At 41.8% G+C, this 23,892-nt stretch overlaps 1 protein-coding gene across 2 annotated transcripts in view; it reads left to right on the forward strand.

Moving 5' to 3' along the window:
• The first annotated feature begins 9,719 nt into the window (after positions 1 to 9,719).
• ST6GALNAC5 (ST6 N-acetylgalactosaminide alpha-2,6-sialyltransferase 5) overlaps positions 9,720 to 23,892 on the forward strand; it is a 212,636-nt gene continuing 198,463 nt past the window's right edge. For both annotated transcript variants that reach the window (XM_055402599.2, XM_088834866.1), the window contains exons 1-2: positions 9,720 to 9,734; positions 10,548 to 10,769. In XM_055402599.2, coding sequence (XP_055258574.2) covers positions 9,720 to 9,734; positions 10,548 to 10,769 — 237 coding nt within the window. The remainder of the gene's footprint in view (positions 9,735 to 10,547; positions 10,770 to 23,892) is intronic.

Below are 23,892 nucleotides of genomic sequence, written 5' to 3' on the forward strand. Positions count from 1 at the left end.
CAAAGTTTCCTCACCTGGCAAAGAGATGTTTGCACATAGCTCTTTATCCCAGAGTACACTTGTGAGAACCCAAACCAAAATATCATGTAAGACATTTTTTCTGTTATTATTATTTATCATTTTGAAATGTGGCCAGAATTATATGCACTATTTTGCATGGAAAAAGCACTGCTTTGTATTTATAAATCCTCTTCTGTATAGTTAGGACTTGATTCACTGTAACCATTATAACATAATGCCTGCCTAAGAATTTCTTGAGTCCTATCCCAACCACCATTGCCCTGGCTGAAAACTTTATCTCTCACTTGCATTTCCATAACAGTGTCCTGGGTGTTCTCTCTAGCTCCTGTCTTTCCCCCTACAAAGCCATCCCTCTCACTGTCTCCAAAGACCCCACCTAGAAAGTAATTCCGGAGAAGGAAATGGCAACCCACTCTAGGCAAGAATGCCTAGAGAATCCCGTGGACAGAGGAGCCTGGTGGGTTGCTGTCCATAGGGTTGCGCAGAATCAGACACAACTGAAGCGACTTAGCAGTAGCAGCAGCAGCAGAAGGTAATTCTGACCCCACCATTCCCAGTCCAAACGGTACTACTGTGCAAAATTTTTAAAGCTTTGGAGGACTTCCCTGGTGGTCCCGTGGCTAAGTCTCCATGCTCCCAATGCAGGACGCTGAAGTTCAATCCCTAGATCACACATGCCGCAGCTGAGTTCGCACAACCCTAACTAAAGGTCCTTCAGGCTGCAACAAAGACGCTGCTGCTGCTAAGTCACTTCAGTCGTGTCCGACTCTGTGTGACCCCATAGACGGAAGCCCACCAGGCTCCCCCGTCCCTGGGATTCTCCAGGCAAGAACACTGAAGTGGGTTGCCATTTCCTTCTCCAATGTGTGAAAGTGAAAGGTGAAAGTGAAGTCACTCAGTCGTGTCCGACCCTTAGCGACCCCACGGACTGCAGCCTACCAGGCTGCTCCATCCGTGGGATTTTCTAGGCAAGAGTACTGGAGTGGCTTGCCATTGCCTTCTAGCCAATGTAAAAAGTAAAAGTCTATGGACTTCTTCTGAAGGTAGGTTTCTTGTGCCCCAGATATGTCTAATACAGTCAGCCCTCCAGTCCACAGGTTTTGTATCCATGGATTTAACCAACCATGGCACAAAAACAATCAGAAAAAAAAATTTTTTCACTAAGTTTCAAACAGCAAAACCTGAACTTGGCAACAAAGATGCAGGGCAGCCAAATAAAATATTTTTTTCTAAAAAGCTTCTCATACTTAGAACGCTTTACTTCCATCTAATCAAAAATTGTTATATTATTCTGATATGTGTAGAGTAAGATGCTTTCTGGTCATTTTCAAGGAAATTGATGAAAAGAAAATATACAAATCTGCAGCATCTATGACTGCAACAACCATTTAGATGTATATCCTTACACATAGCACAACCTGCACAAATGTACAGAACCTGGTAACTTCTTACCCACAAGCTGTCTGTTTTCAGCACCTATCATGAGTTTTGCTTTGTTATGTTGTCCTTTCTGCCAAGGGACACAGGCCTCCTCTTGATCTGTTTCTGGTGATCCTTTAAAACCAACTAAACATTCCTCTTTTGCCAGAAATCGTATCTGAAGCATTCTCACACAGCCATATGTCCCTTTTCTGGGACCTCTTTTAATCCTTCATTTATAACTCAACTTTTACACTTAGCCTGAAAGAAAAAGAGTTAGTCACTCAGTTGTATCCAACTCTTTGCAACATCATGAACTATAGCCCACCAGGCTTCTCTGTTCATGGACTCCTTCAGGCAAGAATACCTGAGTGGATAGCCATTACTTTCTCCAGGGGATCTTTCCAACCCAGTGATTGAACCTGGGTCTCCCACAATGCAGGCAGATTCTTTACCATCTGAACCACCAGGGAAGCCCTTTGGGGTAATATTACCTGATCATGGATTTGTCTTTAGAGGACTGGGTCTTTCTCCTCTTTGCATCTCCAGAATCTAGTGGAAGACTTGGCCTTGAGTCAGAGAATTTAGAAAACAGTGGAGTGTGGAGTATGGAGCTTGTGAAGGAAGGCTCTGCAGTCAGACAGACCTGGGCAGATCTTGGTTTCGTCCCTTTCTAGCCACGTGACCTTGAGCAAAGGGCCTCAGATCTCAATGTTTCAGTTTCCTTATTGGTAAAGCGGAAATGACATCATACCAGATTTTAAAAGCCTACAATTAGCACAATGCCTGACAGCAGGCACACAACACCTATTAACTATTATTTTTATTATAAGCTCAGTAAATATCTGAGGATGAATGCCTCTCTCTTTTTACCAAACAAGCAACCCCTTAAGAAAACAGATCTTTTGTTTGATCCATCTGTATAGTCAGTATGGTGATGAACCCTATCCATATGTTAGTATATTTTGTCTACACAGTTACTGGGCTTGAAAAGTTTTACTATCTGCCTGTTACAAATGAGGACACTGAGAAAGGCAGTCAGTGGCTTCTCGGTCACATTAGAGTTAGTGTCAAAGATTGGGCAAAACCTGGTCTGTATGACGCCAAGCCTGTGCTTTTAACTGAGCTGGGGACGAATTAAGGAGGGGCCTCACTGTGCACCTGCAGGTTTATACAGGAGGGGATACTGGTGGATGCTGTACAAGCTGAGATGTGAAGAAGTAGGACAGAAAAGGGGCTTGTTGAAAGACCCAGATGACTGGCCATAAATACTATAAATTCAAAGAACAGTTTTTATGGCTAATTCAAAGCATCCCTAGGTAGAGAGTCAGAAGATGAGATTCAAAGGGAATGGTGGATGCATAGTTAGGAAGGACCCGGGATACTGAGCAAGGATTTCCAGCTTTATCTGGAAAACTGTACAAAAGCAAAGAGACCTTTAAAAGACTGCCCACACCATATGCTGACAGGATGGGGAACAATGGAAACTCTCATCTGTTGCTGGTGGGAATAAAAAATGGTCCAACCACTTTGGAAAACAGTTTAACAATTTCTTCTAAAGTTAACCAGACACTTGTCACATGACCCAACCATTTCATTCTTAGGTATTTATGCAAGAAAAATGAAACCATGCGTCTACCAAAAGACGAGAATGCACTTAGTAACTTTATTCCTAAAAGCTCCAAACTGGAACCAACCCAAATATTCATTAACAGGTGATTGGATAAAAACAATTGTGTCATTTTCAAACAACATGAGTACTAAGCAATAAAAAGGAATAAACTCTTAGAATACCCAACAACTTGGAGAAACCTCAAAATAGCATGTTAAATGAAAAAAGTCAGACTAAAGGGCATATGCTGTATGTTTTCATCTATATTATGTTCTACAAGGCTAATATAGATAAAAATTAGGACCACGTTTGCCTCTTTGCTTACTGGGTGAGGGTTAGTCTAACTGGAAGGAAGCATGAGGGGATTCTCTGGGATGATAGACATGAACTATAACTTGATAGCGGTGGTGGTAACAAATGCATAATTTTGTCAGAACTCATTAAACTGTACACCTAGTTTTATGTATTTTACTGTCTGTAAAATATACCTGGAAAAAACAAAAGTAGCAAAACAGTATATCACAAAACAAGGAACTGTTCTGGGTCATATTATCTAAATATTTGGTGTAAATTTATTCTTATAAATCAGACTAGTTTGGGGTTTAGTAGAGGAACTTGGTTCTGGGAACTCTTACAAAGCTTCTATCCATTCATTCTTAAACTAATATTTATTTGTTTTAACAAATATTTATTTAGCCTAATGCTGTTGTTGCTCAGTTGCTAAGTCGTGTTTGACTTTTTGTTACCCCATATGGACTGCAGCATACCAGGCTTCCCTGTCCTTCACTATCTTCCAGAATTTACTCAGTTTCATGTCCATTGAGTCGGTGATACTATCTAACCAAGTCTAATGCTCACCACTCACCAAAGGCACCAAAGTCTGACTGACTTTCCACAAATGACTCTCAGAGTCTCAGTCCACTCATTTGTGAAATGGGGAAAATAACAGTACCTACCTCATGGGGTTGTTGTGAGGAATGAAGGAGTGAATACATATAAAACTCTCAGATTAGTGCTGGCACATAGTAAGGAGCTGAATAAATGTTAGTGATTGATATTTTTTACCCTCACTTATGTGCTGGGCTTGTAGGGTATAAACAGTAATAGGACACAGTTCCCGTTCTGGAAAATTTACGATCTAGAAGCAAGGATGAACAATAAATACATAAATGAATATGTTTGGTACAATAACAGAATTTGAAAAGTGCTTTGAGGGCATAAATGACTAACTATCTTGGAACGGAAAATCCATTCAAAATGAAAATAATCAGCCACCTAAATCAAATCAAGTTCAGAGAGCCATTTATTGTTTTCTTCAGTATTATCATTGTTGTAATAATGTCTTCTATTCTCGGCATCTGAAATTTGGAGCTCCCAGGGCTCAGGCTGGTGACCTCCTCTCGTCTGTGTCCTGGCTTATTCCTAGGTGACTTCATCCTTTCCTGAATGGTGATGCCCTGTTCATGTCTCTAATCCCACATTATGCCTGAATTCCAGTCGCCTGTGACATTTCATACTGAGAACATCTGCATGCAAATTTCCATTCTCAGCCCCCCAAACCTGCTTTTCCAGAGCATTTGTCATCTTGGAGTTGGTAATATCTTTCCCCAAGCTGCCCAGGTCTGAAGCCTTGCGTTTGCTTGCCTACTTTCTTTTTCTCATGTCTCATACCCAGTACCAACAAATCCCTAAACCAGTCACTTCTCCTGAAAGCACCACCACCTTGTCCCACCTAGACCACTGCAAGAGCTTCCTAAGCAGTCTGCCTCCTATTCTTGCTCCCCTAAAGGCTCTTCTCTGCACAGCAGCCAGGTGATCTTTCTTTCCAGAACAGTAAGAATCCATGGCCTTCCTCTGCTCCAAACCCTCCAATGGGTTTCCTTCCCTCTGCGCTTTCGTGGTTTATGAGGTGCTAGACGATCTAGCCCTGGACTACCACTCTGTGCTCCCCTCCACAACTCTTCCTCTCATTCCCTCCAACTCCAGCTATACCACCTCCTTGCTGGCTCTTTAGCATGCCAATCAAGCTCTTACTTCATGGTCTTCTCATAGGTTGTTTCCTTTGCCTGAAATGCTCCTCCTCCAGGCAGCTTCATGGCTCCCTCCCTCACTTTATTAAAACCTCTCCTCAAACATCACTATCCCAACTAAAACAGTACTACATCCCATCCCAACCTCTAGCCTGCTTTACCCTGCTATTTTTTCCTAGTTCCTGACATTCTATTACTTCATTGCTCTAGCTCAAATATAAGCTTCATGGGCTTATTTGTCTTTGTCACATTACTATGTCCCTGGCACATAGTAGATGCTCAACTAATATTTCTTGGAAGAATGAATGAGTTTCTATTATCTTAGCTCATGCAGAGCTTCATAGTTTACAAAGCAGTCGATTACACAACATCATAATAAGCCCTCCAACAATTTGGGGGCTAGGCTTAGCTATATTCAGTTTACAGGTCAGTTTACAGTTTTAATATTTTGAAGTTCTTTGGACAAAGTCATGCAGTTCTTGGTCACACAGGTCAAACCCTGATTTTTCCCCTTCAAATCCAGTCTATTAATCATAGTATTAGTAATCAAAGCATTAATTTATTTATCAAAGTATTGTTCATAACAGCTAACAATCTGTTAGGCTTCCCTGGTGACTCAGTTAGTAAAGAATCCACCTGCAATGCAGGAGACCTACATTCAGTCCCTGAATCAGGAAGATCCCTTGGAGAAGAAAATGGCAACCCACTTCAGTATTCTTGCCTGGAAAATCCCATGGACAGAGGAGCCTGGTGGGCCACAGTGCATGGGGTCGCAAAGAATCATATTTGACTAAACCAATGGTCTGAGTATTCCTCTTGACACTTTACTTGTAGTAACTCAATTAACTTTCACAACAATGCTTTGAGGCAGGTGCTCTTGTAGTTGCTCCTTCACAGATAAATCAAGGTACAGCTAAATCACTTACCCAAGGTCACAGCACTGGGAAGTGTTAAAGTCAGAATCTGGGTCCTGACAGCCAAATTCCATGGACTTGTTCCCAATCACTCAGCCCATCAGGCACAGGCTATGGGTTGGGACGATCCCTGAGGGGGAAATGGCAACCCACTCTTGCTGGGAAAATCCCACAGACAGAAGCCTGGCAGGCTATAGTCCAAAGAGTCAGACACCGAGCAACTGAGCTCGCAACAGGTGAAGTAAAAGGAGTTAAGGAAATTGAGAAACAAATATCAGTTTGTTCTAGGACTTTCTGCCATTATGAAACTTTATGCTCTTGTAGCATTTATCATAGCATTTTTTTCTTTAAGGTCATAAAGTAGAAATCATTTATGTCTTAGGGACGACAGAGAATGAGATGGATGGATGGCATCACCAACTCGATAGACATGAGTCTGAGTGAATTCCAGGAGCTGGTGATGGACAGGGAGGCCTGGCGTGCTGTGATTCATGGGGTCGCAAAGAGTCAGACACGACTGAGCGACTGAACTGAACTGAACTAAATGCAGCTTACACTATGTTGTTTTCTGCTTTTCATACATCTTTGCAATGTTTGAAATATTTGTTTCTGATTTGAGAGGTCATTTAGCAGTCATGGGCAGGCTCACTAGTTTCCAGCAATCTGTCTTTCCTTTTCCCTGGTAGCTTTCGGGCGCCTCTGTGGCCCTGTGTACAGGCACGCATTCCCTTCAACCTCTAGATCCCACCTTCTCAACCTATGACATGCCTTATTTCATAAATCCTTACCTTCAATTTGCCTCATAACCTACATAGTGGAACACGCGATTTCCTTGCCTTTCCTTTCTTTTTCTTTCAAAAGTAATAATCTGTCTGATTGGATGTGATGGCACCAGAGGCAGAAATGTGGCAAAATTTTAAATGGTGAGAAATCCATCTCAGCTACCTGGATTTTGAGAAGCAAATTGTGATTCCTCGACTCACTTTGTATTGAACTGGACAAGTTAGATGAACTAAAACACTTTATTGACTTGTCTACTTGTCTCCAAGTCAATCAGGTGTCTGTGAATGCTGCCTATTTTCTGCTGTTTCTGGCTCTTCAAAGCACTAGCTTAAAAGTGTGCAAAAAGTTACATCAACAGAGGTGGATACCCTTAAGATATTGAGCCCCTCGGGTAATAATAAGCTAGCACTCAGAAGCTGAAAAACAAGCCAAGCGTGTTGATTGTTTCCTAATTCTTTGTAATATAAAGATTCATGGCAGTTATTTGGGCTGTGAGTTGCTTCAGGGCAGCATGTTATCTATTTATCCAGGTATCCCCACGCCTGGCATGTAATAGGTGTTCACCAGCAGAGATGCTTAATATGGTCGGCACTTCACAAATATATGTTTAATTCAATCTTTCATTACCAGCTTTCAGACTTGTCATACACACACACACACCCTTGTGTGTGGTTGTGAGCTCTTAGATGACAGGATCTGTGTCTTATTCCTCTCTGAATTTCCTAATATAAAACCACCAGATAGCAGATGATCATTAAATGATCATTACACTGAACAGCACAAGGATTTTCACTTTTGTCACTTGTTTTATCTGCCCTCCCCAAGGGCCCTTGTCCATTTGTCTCTCAGGCCACAGTGCCTAAAAACTTTGCATCAATCTAATCAAATATTTGAAAGCCAGAGACCATGAAATTATTCAAATCAACTTCAGAATTACATTTTTCAAATTTATCCTGGTCCTCTCATAAGTAGATCAAGCTACTTGCTAACTGCTATCCCAGGAGAGGGGGAAAAAAAGCACAAGCTTAATGAATTTGGTCAGACATACTGTGTAACAGATGTCCAACGTGCTGCCATGAGCTTAAATCATAAATATGATGGCTCTGTTTGGCATGGCAAAATATATTAGAAGTGTTTTATTGGTCACCGGGCAACATACTAGATGGAAGGGGAATCATTCTGAAAAATGCAGAAGCTATGTCTAGTAGCATCTCAAAAGTAGCCCTGGAGAAACACAGATAATCTGCTTGCACCAATTCATTAAGTTGGTCCTTTGTTTCCCTAATTCAAGTGTCAAGAGCAACCATCCAATAAAGAATTGCCAAGACTCGATAAGATTCTCCTCTGGCTGCTGCTTTTTTTGCCCTAACAACTGGTACTATTCATGCCTAAAGCACAAATTGAATAAATAGCTTCAAGGCTGGCAATGTTGGACACTGTTTGGAAATTTTTGTTCTTCCTTGAAAGGCTAAATCCCATATGTTTCTTGCTTTCCTCCAAACACAAAGCATTGACAGTAATTGTTGCAGTGACTAATTTTAACTTTCTTAATACTGAGTATAGACGGGTGCTTCATAAGTTAAAAATAGTTTCTGTTGTATCATCAATCCAGCAATGGATTAGTGAAGATTAAAAAACGGATTGTAATGCCTTCTTTGGCCTTGAGAAAGCTCTTATTGTGCCTATGGTTCACTTGGTCTGCTGATCATTTTCATCTTAATGTAATCTTTAACATTACACTGCTACAGGTGAGGTATTGAGTAATACATTAAGACGACTATTCTCACTGAGCAATTTCACAAGAAATATGTTTCTAACTAAATTAGATATTTAGCAAATGCCATTTGTAATTCAACATGGGGTGGGAGAAGGGGAGATCATCCTTTAAACAAGATATCGATATGCATTTCCTGAGAAAAAACAAATAATTATTTTTTTAAATTTCAATTTGAGTTCTAAATGTGAAATTATATACTGTCAATGCAGTAGAACAACACAAGGATAGCACTAAAGGCCTTAAGATTCTTACAATATAAGCAGTAAACAATTTTATCTCTAGCAGCCACAAATCTTTCATTTAAATTAAGAAGAATCTACAGGTCCAGTTAATCCTGTGGATATGATGTGCTGAATGTTCTTAACACTTAAATCATTTAGATGAACACTAGGAACCTCAAGGTTCTGATTTTAAAAATAAATTACAATATTTAAAACATGTAATGAATGAAATAATTTGGATGAAAATGAGGCTATAAAGATTGCATGAGAATCACTAAATCTAAAAAGTAAAATTAAGGGGGAAGAGAATATCAGAAAGCTTACAGTTGGAAAACTGAAATATTAATTAATTTACTTGAAAAAAAAATTTCATGACAGAACCCTCCCTGCTAAGAACATAAACGTAAATTCTACAAATAGAGCTATTGACATTTCGGTTGTTGATTTGCTTTTACCGAAATCACAAAACAGAAATATTAGTTTGCAAATTTTCAAATGGCTATCATGTCCAGAATCCAACTGGATTCCCTCTTCCTTTTTACTTGATGACTTCATAAAAGATAAATAAGCCCTTGGACTAAAAGGTGGGTATACTGGCACGGTTAACTCTCTCGCCCAAGAAATTCTACTCCCCTGAGATTACTATTTGGGGGCTGGAAGGGGGGAATGAAGAGGTCTTTAGGACCCAGCAGGCGGCGGCAGGCGGCAGTTGTGTAGATCGCTGAGAGACTACGAGGGTCCGGTTCAGTTTTAATTCTGTCTCTAATCTCTGCAACAGCGGCGCTTCCTGGGTCCCGCGGCTCCCCTGCTCACTCAGCCGAGGCTGGCCGCCGGGCGAAAATCAAAGCCGCCTCCGCCCCATCACCCACGATGGAAACCCTTCAAGAAAAAGTGGCCCCGGACGCGTGTGCCTAAGGATTCCGCACAAAAGAAGTGCCCAAAATGAAGACCCTGGTGGTGAGTCATTTGTTGTAACTCCTCTGGGCATCGGCGGGATCCCGGGGCGCAGCGTCCCCAGGGCGCACGGGAGATCTCCAGGGCGCCTAACCCTGAGCTGCTAGATCGCCCGTTACAAAGGGAGAACTTTTCACCTGCTCCGGGTCTACTCCCGATTCCTCGGTTCTGCCAGGCTCGGAATCCCAGAGCCGGAACGGGAACTCGGGTTGCTGGGCTCCTGGATCTCCGGCCGGAGTTCCGAGCGGTCAGGGGAGAGCTAGAGAAACCTAGGAGTGGTGGGCGTCTTGCTTGGGAATGGGGATTGCCCTAAAGCAACAGCTTGGCAAAAACTAAGAGGGGCGGGAAGCGGGGGACCTTTGCCGACTTTCTTGATTTCCTTGTCGTATTTCAAACTTGCAAGGATGGCCGAGGTAGAGCCCCACGGGTCCCGAAAGGAGAGGCTAGACGTTCCAGCAGCCGAGCTGGGGGCAGAGGGCCCCCTCCCAAAGTGCAAGCCCGCCCCTGCCCCCGCCGCCGGAGCGCTGTCCCTCGCATAGCCGGGCGCCGCGCACCACCTGTCCTCTGCCAGGAGATGTGGGAGGCGGCGGCGGCCGAGAGCCGAGACGCGCAGGGAGCATCCCCTGCGGTACCCCGGGGACTGTGCCTTCTCTGCCCCGGCTGCGCGCGGCCGGGGTAGAAACCGGACCACGCAGCCCCCGTCCCCGACCTCCCCCGCCCGTCCTGTCTGACCGTCGCGCCGGTGTCCCCGCCGGGCGCGCTCCTCCCCGGTCGGCGCTCAGAGACTGTCCTGTGCTCTCTCCCGCCCGCCCGCAGCGCCATGGTCTGGCAGTGTGTTTAGCGCTCACCACCATGTGCACCAGCTTGTTGCTCGTGTACAGCAGCCTCGGAGGCCAGAAGGAGCGGCCCCCGCAGCAGCAGCAGGCAGCGGCGACCCTCAGCTCCCGGCGGTCGGCGGAGAGCAGCCCCCCGCCGCGCCCGGAGACCCCCGCGGGACCGCGGCCACTGGACGGATACCTCGGCGTGGTGGACCACAAGGTGACAGCTCGCTCGCCAGCCTGCCCGCCACCCAGCCTGGGGATCCCGCACACCTGAGCTTGCCCCCTTCCCCGGGGCTGGGAGGCGCCGTGAGTAGGTGCCATTCGGAGGCTGGAAGGGGGAGTGGACCCTGTGGGGTGGGATGGGATAGTTACTACTTGGTGTGGATTTCTATTTGGAGAAGGTAGCAAAGTTTTTTAGGGAACAGGGATGAGATGGGTGCACCTCAAAGCCTAATTTCCTAACAGGAACCGTCCCTGGAACTAGAACCGCTCATCCCCGGAATGACAGCTACTGCTGGGTGCTGGATTCCTGAAGCCTCGGGTTTGGCCGCCGAGTCGCACCCTAGTGGGAGGAGACCCGGGAATGGAGCGGGTACCAGTCCGAGCGGTTACCTCGGACAGGGTGCCTGAAGCTAAATAGCAGCTGGTCCTCTGCCGGCCGCTGCTCAGGCTCGCAGATTCCTATCTGATCTCTGCTTCGGATGCTCAGGGCTGAATTACCACAGCCCTGGAGAGCAGTGCCCAGGCAGGCGCAGAAGGCTTGAGGCACAAACTCAGCTTCCATTGGCTTGAAACTCATCATTGAGGGCCTGTTTTCCTCTGCCTTCCGGGAAGCCGCTGCATGGCTTGGCTAATAATTAATAAGATGAATTTTTAAGAAATTGAGCTTTCTTTCCCTGGAATAATAAATCTCTGGTTTCAGAGTGTGAAGCCTCTGGGAGAATTGTAATCAAGTTTCCTGATTTTAAAAAGATATTTGAATACAGTTTAAATATATTTCTCATTATTTGAAGCTGTTAATATATTTTTATTAAAACACCATTCCATTCCATATATGCTCTATAAACCTACCTCTTGAAACCACCCAACTGTTCTGCTGTATGTATTACTACGTTTTATGGTTGTGAACCAAAGTAATATTTAGGAGGTGCTCCTTTTGTGTGAAAAGGTGGCTTTTCTCATGCATGAAAAAGTCAGACTTTTAAAAGTGGCAATCAAAATACTTCTACTCACTTATGCGATGTATAATGCTAAGGAGTTTGGAGGGTACAAAGGAATTTAAGGCAGGACCCAACCTTTAGAAATCTTTGAGTGCCTGTGGAGAAAAAACAACATGCCATGAAATATGAATGGATGGATAGATGACAGAGAGATAGACGGTAAATATAAATATATGGGAAATATTGGATATAAACAGTTATTATTGTTGGAATACAGAGATGAGAAAGATCTCTGCTCTGGTAGGATTAAGGAAAGTTTCTTTGAAAATGTGGAACTTGCACTGGAAGGATTCAGGAAGCAGAAAAGTGGGAGAGATTTCGTTAGGAAGTGATTTGCTGGGGAGGAGTCTGGTGATAGATCTTAAAATCAAAAGTAGAAACAGTGGTCAGTTTCACAGTTAAGGCTTCTGTTTCTCTTTAAGTTACTGATTGCATACTTTGTATCTGCAAGCAACCCATAAGGGCTGAGTCCTAGAAAAGTTTGTGCACTGACTTCTGACTGTGGATGGATGTGGTGTTTATGTTTATCGTGAATCTATTGAACATGGTGGATTTTCATGGCTGTTGTTTAATGGAAATGGCTAGCATTTGCGAAGCTTTGGTTAATAGGGATGTCAAAAGGTAAATTTGCTGAAAGCTGTGATCTACCTTTAGGAAGATGTTGCTAGTACTTCCCTTCCTGTGCTCTCCTGCTGGACCAGCACCAGCTAAGAATATTGATAGCTTAAGGCAAAATATGATGCCCTCATGTTCTTTTTCAAAACAGTGTTTATTCACACCAATATACTAGTTTTCATTTTCAGTGAATCAGCATTGTATTTCTTTAAATTGAAGAACAGCCCTTTTGGGGAAGGAATATGGACACTATATATGAGAAATTGAGATTATCTGTAGTAAAGGGTTTTGTAAACTGTAAAGTGTTTTGTGAATGATAGATATGTGTGGAAGACCTTGGAATTCTTAGCAGAGAATTGTAAATGTGACCAGGAAGGTCTTTGTAGATAATATTAATGAAATTCTTTTATAGAAAACCAACTTCTCACAAAATTCCATACCCAAAGGGTTCAAAAAATTTACCCTGCCTCAAGCAAAGGAACAAATGCAGATCTTAAAACCAGTACCTTCTCTTTAGGCATTATTGCAATTGTCCCACTGAATGAAATATAAGTGCTCAGAAAGTAGTCAGTTTGTTGTTGTTGTTTAGTCTCTAAGTCATGTCCAACTCTTTGCGACCCCTTGGACTGTGGCTTCCAGGCCCCTCTGTCTATAGGATTTCCCAGGCAATAATACTGGAGTGGGTTGTCATTTCCTTCTTCAGGGGATCTTCCCGACCCAGGGGTCGAACCTGTGTCTTCTGCATTGGGCAGGCAGATTCTTTACAACTGAACCGCCAGGGAAGCCAGTAATCACTTTACTGCTGCTGTTTACTGACTGGAAGTTGGGCAAAGTTTCATTTCCAATGGCTATCTGAAGGTACACATGTAAAATGTTTATGTTCTCTCCCAGTTGCTGTTTAGGTTTACTTGGGATTTTCCTATATATAGTCTTGCTTAAGCAGAGGTAGAAATCATTTGTCAGACTATTGCTGGGAATTTTCTTTCCAGTTAATACTGAGGAAGGTAAGAAATGAAAGCTTTTCTATTCTTATTGTGTTGCCGGATGATGCTCTGATTGCTTTTGTCCCCCACTCTCACATCAGGCTTTAGAATAATTATGGGGTGTCCTGACTGTGATGACCACCAAGCCATATGCTGCTGCATACTGAATTAGAATTCCAACAGACTTTCTATTTGCCATTGATTTACTGAATCTGGAGAAGGTTACAGATACCACTTAAGAAAACGTTCACATCCCCATGGCTGGAGGTCCCAAAGTCTGATAAATATGTAGTGTTTTTGTTCGGTTACATGACGGTATTAACATTATAACTCCAAGATTAAATTCAACAGGCGGTCCTAATCCCCAACACCTGAATTTCACAAATTACCGCCTGTCTGCAATGATAGTCTTGTCTCATACGCTGCAGACTGAATTACTGTTGAGATTAAATCACTATGTGCTTTTGTTGAAAGACATGCCGCAAGTCAAGCCAGTGATGAGCAATATGTGTAGAAGCTTAAAATATCACTTTCCATGGTCATATTCCCTACTTCCTCTTTCACAAAAGATGTGAGCGGAAATTGTAATTCCAGTATGACTAAGTAAGTGAGGGATTCTTGCAGTTTCTTGTGACAATGAAGCCATTTCACTTTGTCTTAGATTTTTTCTGTTCATTCCCAACCCTTCCCCTAAACTTTTCCCTACAAATCTCCCACTAACTCATTTCCATCTTGTTACATGTCTGTTACTGCAGCTACTGTATCTGCATCCTGGCATTTCCTGGTCCCTGTTTTTGGAAGCCATTGATTTCTAATCAGATCTGCCAGATCTAAGCAAAGAAGCCAGGTTTCATGGTTTGGGGAAACTTCGGCCTTTGAACTGCAGCATAATGTACAATCAAACTAAAATACACATGTGTGTGCTTGCACACACAGACACACACACACCCACACACACTAAATCAAACCACCCCCCAGAGAAAAGTACCTATTCTCCCAGCAGAGTGGGAGGGGGCATGTAGCACATTCTATGTCCAGACTGGATTGGCTCCGGGTAGGTAAAGTCATTGGCCATCTGGTGGACCCTGTGAAATGAAACTGTGAGCCAATTCCCATTTCCAGTGGAGCAACAAGGGAAGCCCTTCCAGTGGACAGGAGCTCTTATCACAGAAGGCCAACTTGTCACCTGGGCTGCCCTTTGCTTAAATGCTTATAAAGAGCAGTGATCATAGGGTCTGAAGCTGAACTGCTCTCTCGCTTTAGCAGGAATGGATTTTACGTGTACCGGTGGCATGCTTGCCTTGGTTCTTTCTTTCCTTAAGTACTCAGTTATACAGACAAAACCAAACTGCTTTAGAGGTAATAGTACTATCTCTATTAATTAGTAGATGTGTAGTTGGAATGCTAAGACAAATCAATGCAAGAGTTGAAAAAAGAATTCAAAACTGGAAAAGAAGGTTCAGTTGCGCAGTCATGTCTGACTCTTTGTGACCCCCATGGACTGCAGCACACCAGGCTTCCCTGTCCATCACCAACTCCTGGAGCTTACTCATACTCATGTCCATCGAGTCAGTGATGCCATCCAACCATCTCATCCTCTGGCATCCCCTTCTCCTCCTGCCTTCAATCTTGCCCAGCATCAGGGTCTTTTCCAATGAGTCACTTCTTCACATCAGGTGGCCAAAGTATTGGAGTTTCAGCTTCAGCATCAGTCCTTCCAGAGAATATTCAGGACTGATTTCCTCTAGGATGGAATGGTTGGATCTCCTTGCAGTCCAAGGGACTCTCAAGAGTCTTCTCCAACACCACAGTTCAAAAGCATCAGTTCTTCGGTGCTCAGCTTTCTTTATAGTCCAACTCTCATATCCATACATGACTAATGGAAAAGCCATAGCCTTGACCAGACGGACCTTTGTTGGCAAAGTAATGTTTCTGCTTTTTAATATACTGTGTAGGTTGGTCATAGCTTTTTTTTCAAGGAGCAAGCATCTTTTAATTTCATGGCTGCAGTCACCATCTGCAGTGATTTTGGAGCCTCCAAAAGTAAAGTCTGTCACTGTTTCCATTGTTTCCTCACCTATTTGCCATAAAGTGATGGGACCAGATGCCATGAGCTTTGTTTTCTGAATGTTGAGTTTAAGCCAACTTTTTCACTCTCTTCTTTCACTAAAAAGGCATATGTCATATAACTTACTTTGAAATTATGACATAAGAATTCTTTTTTTAGAGAGGTATATACATTCTCAGATATAAGTTTATGTCATTCATTAGACTGTTTTATAATATTTGAGGCATTGAGTGAAGGATAATTTGGTTCTCAAAGAAATTTAAAGTGACTCATTTGCAGTGCTCAAGTATTATAAAATGTAAAGCGCCAATGATGACAAAACTCTATTATCACAAAGCATCAACTAAAAGAAATCATGAAATGAACAGTTTTTTATTGGTAAAAATTTCCAATAATGTAATTGTTTTAAACTGAAAAAGTATTCTTATAAGGTTAATAAAATAGTTAACCTTTCTTAATTCTGAAATCCAGAAGTATTTCTCCAACTTCCCATAGGAGTAATCCCAAGATACTGTTATGCCAAAGCCCATTTTGTATCTAGTGGATGAATCTGACCTGGCTCCCTTACAAGTGTCAGGCATTCTGGCCTCTTTCTGATCCTTGCACACTCATTGCGCCTCAGGACCTTTGCACTAGCTGTTTCATCTCTCTGGAAAGCTCTTGCCCAAGATCTTTTGCATGGTTGATTCCTTCTGGTTGTTTGGTCCTCAGATCACATATCATCTTCTTAGGTATCGAATTCTTTAAATAGCCCCCTTCTCAACAGTCATTCTCTATTTTACCAGCCTGTTTCATTTCCCTAATAATACTTAACAATATCTGAAATAATCTGAAAGTTTGTTTGTGTCTTGTCTGCCCTCCCCCCAAGTATAATCTAAGTGCTTTGACCGCAAATATTTATACTTCTTGCTGAACAGTATAACTTCAGGCCTAATGCTTGGCCATTGGTCAGCACACAATTAGTATTTATGGAAGGAAAGAAGAAAGCAGGGTGTATTGGGGGTACCTTACATCAAGTCCTTTCTCTACAAGAAACATCAGGGCAGTCCCAGACCCTACAGGTATGTCCTGTTTTTCCTAAATTTGATTTACTATTGTTCTACCTAATAATGATAATGGAAAGGAAGAAGAAATGTTTTAAAACATAAGACTCTTTGGGAATAAGATTTGGGAATCTACCAATTTAATAGGCTTCCCTTATTATCGTGCACATTAAAGTTTGAGAATCATCATCTGAAATGTTTTTAATCATCACAATGTGTAGTTCTGTAGCTAATTTGTTTCTGGGTTTTGAACTACTCACAGCCATTAGTAAATATTCATTGAAGGCCTAATAGTTGCAAAATTACAGGGAATTCTGGAAGAAGAACACAGTCCCTACCCTCAAAGAACCTTTTTTGATCTAATTGGAAAGAAAAGACAAAGAAACAAGAAAGGTTAATAAGAAAGCAAGTGCTGAATAATAATATGAAACCAAGAAACAGTAAATCAAGGCAGTGGCACTAAAAAGGAAGCAATTTCTGTGATCTTTCCCATCTATAAAATAGGTTAAATACTATTATTACCTTAGAAGTTATAAAACTTTCAAACTAAAATTCCATTATTCATTAACCCTTTTAAATATATGTGTGTGTTTCTATATATATTACATAGATGACAGGCAGTGAATAATTAGTTAACAACTTGAATATTATATCAACTTCAAAGTGGATTGATTTTAAATTCAAAATATTCAATCTCTTTATGATTCTCCTTTGGAATGGCATAAGATCCCCTGGACTCTTGAAGGGAGCTAACCCTGTTACCTTGTTCACCTATCTCTGTAACATATGGTGACTATATTTACAAACCAAATCTTGTAACTCATGGTGTGATGAATTCGAACATAATCGTGTTGGCCACAAGACAGAATATTTGCGATCAGATCTGTCCTGAAACACAGCATCTGTTATAGAGGAGACTTTTCATAACCTCTAAGGTCAAACCACAGCTCAGTATAATTCCTGTTCTCCAAATTCTGGGATAAAGAGAGATTAGAGATGAGAAAAGACTGAAAAGTTAAAACCCATCATTAATCAATAAATTATTCTGAAAAGCTTCTATACATCTATTAAATAGCTCTTGAGCAGCTGTGAAGGGCCTTAGATATTTAAAGACAAGATATGATGATTTCTTAAATAATATTATTGCCTACATCTTGTGATTCAAGAGAATTCCCATGTGAGTCAGTAAATTTATGATCAAATGGTCAATAAAAATGGGAGTGGGGGATTTTGTGAAATGTACTTAGATTCTTCTTCTTAATCTGTTTTAGTCTTAATCTCATAGTGTGGGCCTGGGACAAATAAATATTTTCATTGCATGCTCTATTCAATATAGTTTCCCAAATAATAGCCACAGGCATGGATAGTCTTAGTTTAGACAGAATATCAGCAGGGAAGACTTCCCAGACTTGTAGCCCATGATAGATCTGAGCTACATGCTTTGTCTTCATCACCAGGTTCCCACGATAATACTAATTCGAGTTTATTGTCATTTTCTGTCTAAAATTGTCTGCTTTTCCAGTATGACAATCAACTCTTGGAGAAGGGGAATTTTTTTTCTCTTTTTTTGTCATTAAATCCTCAGCCTGGCATATATTGGGTCATCAGTAAATATTTGTTGAATGCATAAGTGTGTCTATATAATTATTTTATATTTCTTCTAAAATAAGCCCATTTATGACCACTTGGAGTCACTGGAAGAGAATGACTACATATTGTAAACATCAATTTCTCAGGCCACAATTTGTAGTTCTGTAACTATTTCATTTCCACATTCTTGTACTAATCAGATCTCTTTAACATACTCAAAATTTTAGAGCTAGAACAAAAACTTCACAATTATCAAAAAGGATTCATGAGTGGTCGTGCAGTTTTCCCAGAGTGGCAGAGCTAGGGCTAAAGTATGGGTCTCTGATGTGAATATCATTACTATAAAAGAAATTCAGTGCCAATATATTCTAAGCAGTGACTCAATGCTATTTGAACAGAATTTATTAAAATGAAGAACCTAGGCCTATCCAGTTATTGGAAAGAAATAAATATTTAAACATCTTATTACTCTGAAATGAATATGAGCATATGCCTCTAGATAGTTGAAAAGAGCTCCCACCAACCACTGACTTAGCAATGGGTACTCTAAAGGCTGCATAAAATGCATGGCACTGATATAATTGGAACAATTTGCAAATCAGAGTAGATTTTGCCTGTAAAAAGTAAACCAAGCCAAAAGGAGTGTTGTGTTTAATTATTTGCAGAAAATGTCATAACTAGACCACTCATTCAGCTGAATTACCTTCTCCTCAGTGGGGAAGGAAACATCAGTGGGAGACTCAATTCACCAAGTTTCTTCAGGTAACCATTGACTCCTCCTAGATTCTGAGATGGGCTTCTTACTCTGAGGTAGAACGACTTGAGGCAAATAAGAAAAACCATTTTACCCATAGTAGGGAAAATGAACCTTGATAGTTGTTGTAGCTCAGAATGAAAAGGAATCTTTTTGATTATATTCTCTTTTAATAGCTAAGAAGACGTCTTTAGTGTTCCTGAGAACCTCACCAAATCTGAAGATACCCTGGCTGACTGAAATGCAGAGTTAAATCATTTTTAAATAAGAAAGCATATTCTGGAAATTAATTGCACATAAGGGACCTCTCTACTGACTGAACTGCATTACTGAGTTTCTCATTTACAGATCTGCTCATGTTCCTCACACACCTCCAATGGCTTCCCATTGCCTGGAGGATCACGTTCAGACTCCGCAGGATGGCTCACAAGGCCTGACAGGTCTTTGTGGCCTAATTCTCCAGCCTCACGTCTCACAGCAACCCGTAGCCCAGGCTCCACACGCCCTGGGAACACAGCAACACAGCTTGCTGTTTCACACTCACCTGCTCTTCCTCCATTAAGGAATGCCCTTTCTCCTATTTTCCACCAGGTAGGGAATGAATCATCCATTAAAATCCAGTGCAAGTATCTCCTTGCTAAAGTTTTCCCAGAGATAACCTCTATGCAGAATAAACCCCTCATTCTCTTATGCCAATGGCATATCAGTCAGTCAATCAAATATTGGGTGAGCGCCCACTATGTGTTAGACACAGAGAGGGAAACAAGAGAGAGGACCTAGTCCTTACCCACAGGAAACTCACAGTGCAGGAAATATATATTACAATAACTGTACCTCGGTAAGTGCTAAAATAGTCTCTGTATCCTGTGCACATCTCTAATAATAAAATATTGCAATTATTTGTTTGCATGCCTGTCTTCCCTACTAGACTGCACCTTCTTGAGGCCAGGAACAAAACTTATCCATCGTAGTATCTCCAGAATCTGAAACTGTACCTCATACATATCAAAATTCAACAAATGTTTGTTGAACGTTAGGTGGACAGAAAGTGAAAGTTGCTCAGTCGTGTCCAACTCTTTGTAACCCCATGGACTGTAGCCTACCAAGTTCCACCGTCCATGGGGTTTTCCAGGTAAGAATACTGGAGTGGGTTGCCATTTCCTTCTCCAGGTGATCTTCCAGACCCAGGGATTGAACCAGGTCTCCCACACTGTAGGCAGATGCTTTACCGTCTGAGCCACCCAGGAACAGATCCTATTCTAATTATGTGTAATAGGAAGAGATCCGAACAAATCTGGCTAACAGATTTATCATAAGAGTGACAGAAATGATAAGTAGGGACAGAAGGACTTCACATTTGTGGCACACACATCTTTAATTTCTGGTTCCCCTTTAAATGCAGCGCAGCTTTTGCTGACCTTTCCAGAGTGGTTGACCTGGTGTTGAGAAATAGGAATGCCTCTATTTGAGGGCAGAATGGTATTGTGAAAGGCAGGTAGGCATGTCCAAGCTTTTTATTTGTTATGAGCTCTTTGGAAAGCCCTGTAACTTTTAGGCTAGTCTGTAGAAGGGGCAGTGAAGCTAGATTCATTCATTCTTTCATTTATCAAATAATATTGTGTGACTTGCCATTATGTTCCAGACCCAGAAAGTAGCAACACATGAGGCATGATCCCTGACCCTGTGAAACTTACATATATGAGAGAGAGATAAGCAGGTATAAAAGCACAGCACAGATTTGGAAAGAAAGATTTACATGTTATGGAGATTAACTTTTTATCCTGAATGCTTTGAGGAAGTCTTCAAAGGGTGATTAGAGAAATGACTTCATCAGATGTGTTTCAATGGATCATCATGGCTTTGGCATGGCACAGGTCTGAGCGGTCCTAGGTTATAGGAAGAGGAACCAGTTAGCAGAGTGTAGATGTGATCTGAGTGAGAGATGCTTAAGAAAGATCTAAGATTTGTGCCTGCCTTAAGTTTCTATGATCACCCACCCCACTGTGTCAGTACAGACAGTCTGAGTGCATCTTCTCGAACAGCAGAAGGTTTGTGGTTCAAGATTGCCTCTCAAAAGTTAGTGAAAAGAGTTTGAGGATGATCCCAGATGGCACTCCAACTTTGTCTAATTTTGAACCTTGCTGTGCATCTTAATACCACATACTGACTTGAGCAAAACAATGGTGTGATGGTTAAGGCTGAAGCAAGCTGTTCATGGAGATTCCATCATGCACACTGGCAATGAATAACAGGAATTAAACTCTCCACCTGCAGCAGAGCCAGTGGGGTGTGTAATACATGTGATGAAGACTTTTTATTAGGTAACAGTTCTGTGAGGAGAGAATTGACTCTAGAATAACCTTGTCATAGGAGACTTTTGTTGCATAAAAAATCTCACCAGATGTAGATCTGTTTGAAGTATGGGGTGGAAGGTGGTCTCTTCTCCTTTCATTCCCATAGTTAGAGAGCAATTGGTATTCTTTTAAATCACTTAAGTTTGTTAACAGCTTCTAAGAAAAGTAAAGATTCTATTTCCCATGCATCAGAAGAAAAAAAAAATCTGTCAAGGGGGTCTGATTCCTAATTCATTTGAAAACATTTGGTTGAAAGCAAATAATACATACATCTGAATGAGTTCTAGTTTTATGGGGCTCATATTTGGAGTTACTCAGCAATGTTGCACCTGCCAGGCTGCCATCAGGGATTTCCAAGTTGTCTTCCATTACCTAAGGAATAAGTACTTCCATTCTGTAGTGCAAATCATAAAACTGGATCATTCCATTTTTATTCCTCTTGTTGCAAGTTTTGAACAAAGTGCTAGAAGCGGTGATATTCTACTTGTTTTCTAGAACGTGAAAAAGGGACTATAGGAATCTGTGTGTGTTCCCCACTACCAAAGAAAAAGAAGCTTCACCTTGATACTCAAGCCATAATGAATCCCTTAAAGAATTATGCACATCACTCTTCTTAACAACTGTGTGTGGTTTTTGGCTCTGTTTCAAATTTGAAGGGGTTTAAATCCAAAAGTTCAGAAATAAAAATCAGAGAAAGCCATTATAAGAGAACAGGGTATCCTGACTGGATGAACATTTAGTTCAGTTCAGTCGCTCAGTCATGTCCGACTCTTTGCGACCCCATGAATCACAGCACGCCAGGCCTCCCTGTCCATCACCAACTCCCGGAGTTCACTCAAACTCATGTCCATCGAGTCGGTGATGCCATCCAGCCATCTCATTCTCGGTCGTCCCCGTCTCCTCCTACCCCCAATCCCTCCCAGCATCAGACTCTTTTCCAGTGAGTCAACTTGTCGCATGAGGTGGCCAAAGTATTGCAGTTTCAGCTTCAGCATAAGTCCTTCCAATGAACACCCAGGATTGATCTCCCTTAGAATGGACTGGTTGGATCTCCTTGCAGTCCAAGGGACTCTCAAGAGTCTTCTCCAGCACCACAGTTCAAAAGCATCAATTCTTCGGCAATCAGCTTTCTTCACAGTCCAACTCTCACATCCATACATGACCACAGGAAAAACCATTGCCTTGACTAGATGGACCCTGGTTGGCAAAGTAATGTCTCTGCTTTTTAATATGCTATCTAGGCTGGTCATAACTTTCCTTCCAAGGAGCAAGTGTCTTTTAATTTCATGGCTGCAAGCAGCATCTGCAGTGATTTTGGAGCCCAAAAAAATAAAGTCTGACACTGTAGTGAAGCATAAAGATGAAATAACTAAATCCAGGACCAGGAATAAAGACCAGAATAAAAAGTAAGACCAGTTGCTTCTTCCCTGTTATCAAAGGTGAACTCGTCCTGACCATACATACATGAAATACTGAGTGGGTTCCAGAAGGGTGATTAAGGTGGCTTATCATGGGTTCTGCAGTGTCTATGAAGGAGTCACAGTTGTTTGACCTTATTATATTGAATGTGATTTGATGTGCTGTGTTAGAACAGAACATCAATGGACAAAGAATCCATCTAAAGTTAAGTTCCTGTGACCAAGAATCATAATTGTCTATTTTTTCCCCTGGAATGAGCACCGTGGTTGCCCGCTAAGATGAATAGCTCAGGTCCTCAAGGGAGTTATTAATTTCAACATTAATAATTGATCTTCCAAGTGGAATTCCGTTTTTAATGGGTCCACAGAGTATCCTGATGGTGTTTCACACTTTAGAAGGTGTAAAGGATGGAAGCAGGGGCAGACCTGCATCTTCAGGTTATTCTGCCAACCAGTGAACACCAAAATTCAGTACCATCTAATGAAAACTATACCTCCAGACCATATTTGAGAGCATAGAATGCCTCCTCTCTGAGAAAAACTTCTTCTGCATCATTCCCACAATAGCCTGTTGAAAAAGAAACGAGAGAAAAGAGGCAAAATGTTATTTTTGAAAAGCATACTTTACCCCCATCCAGTTGTCAATGCATATCTTCTCTGTTTCTCAAAATGGCAAGAAAAGAATTATTCATAAACTTACTACCAAGACATAAATACTGTTGGTAATTTAATATATTTCCTTCCACATTTTCCCATATATATCAAATATATATATCTGTGACATTTTAATTTACTTCTTCCCTGGTTTTAATTCATATATGTCAGGTCCATGAGTCTTTTGTTGTTTAGTCACTAAGTCGTGTCCAACTCTGCGATCCCACGGACTGCAGCACGCCAGGCTTTCTTGTCCTTTACCATCTCCCAGAGTTTGTTCAAATTCTTTTCCATTGAGTCAGTGATGCCATGCAACCATCTGATGCTCTATTGTTCCCCTCTCCTCCTGCCTTCAGTCTTTCCCAGCATCAGGGTCTTTTCCAATTAGTCTACTATATGGGTCTGTGTGCTGTGCTTACTTGCTCAGTAGTGTCTGACTCTGCGACCCCATGGACTGTAGTCTGCCAGGCTTCTCTGTTCATGAGATTCTCCAGGCAAGAATACTAGAGTGGTTTGCCATGCCCTCCTCCAGGGTATCTTCCCCACCCAGAGACTGAACCCAGGTCTCCCACACTGCAGGTGGATTCTTTACTGTCTGAGCCACCAGGGGAGCCCATAAATGCTGGAGTGTGTAGCCTATC

Source organism: Moschus berezovskii, chromosome 4 (genome assembly GCF_049115385.1).
Source record: "Moschus berezovskii isolate FMDL1 chromosome 4, NW_MosBer_1.0, whole genome shotgun sequence".
Classification (NCBI taxonomy): Eukaryota; Metazoa; Chordata; class Mammalia; order Artiodactyla; family Moschidae; genus Moschus; species Moschus berezovskii.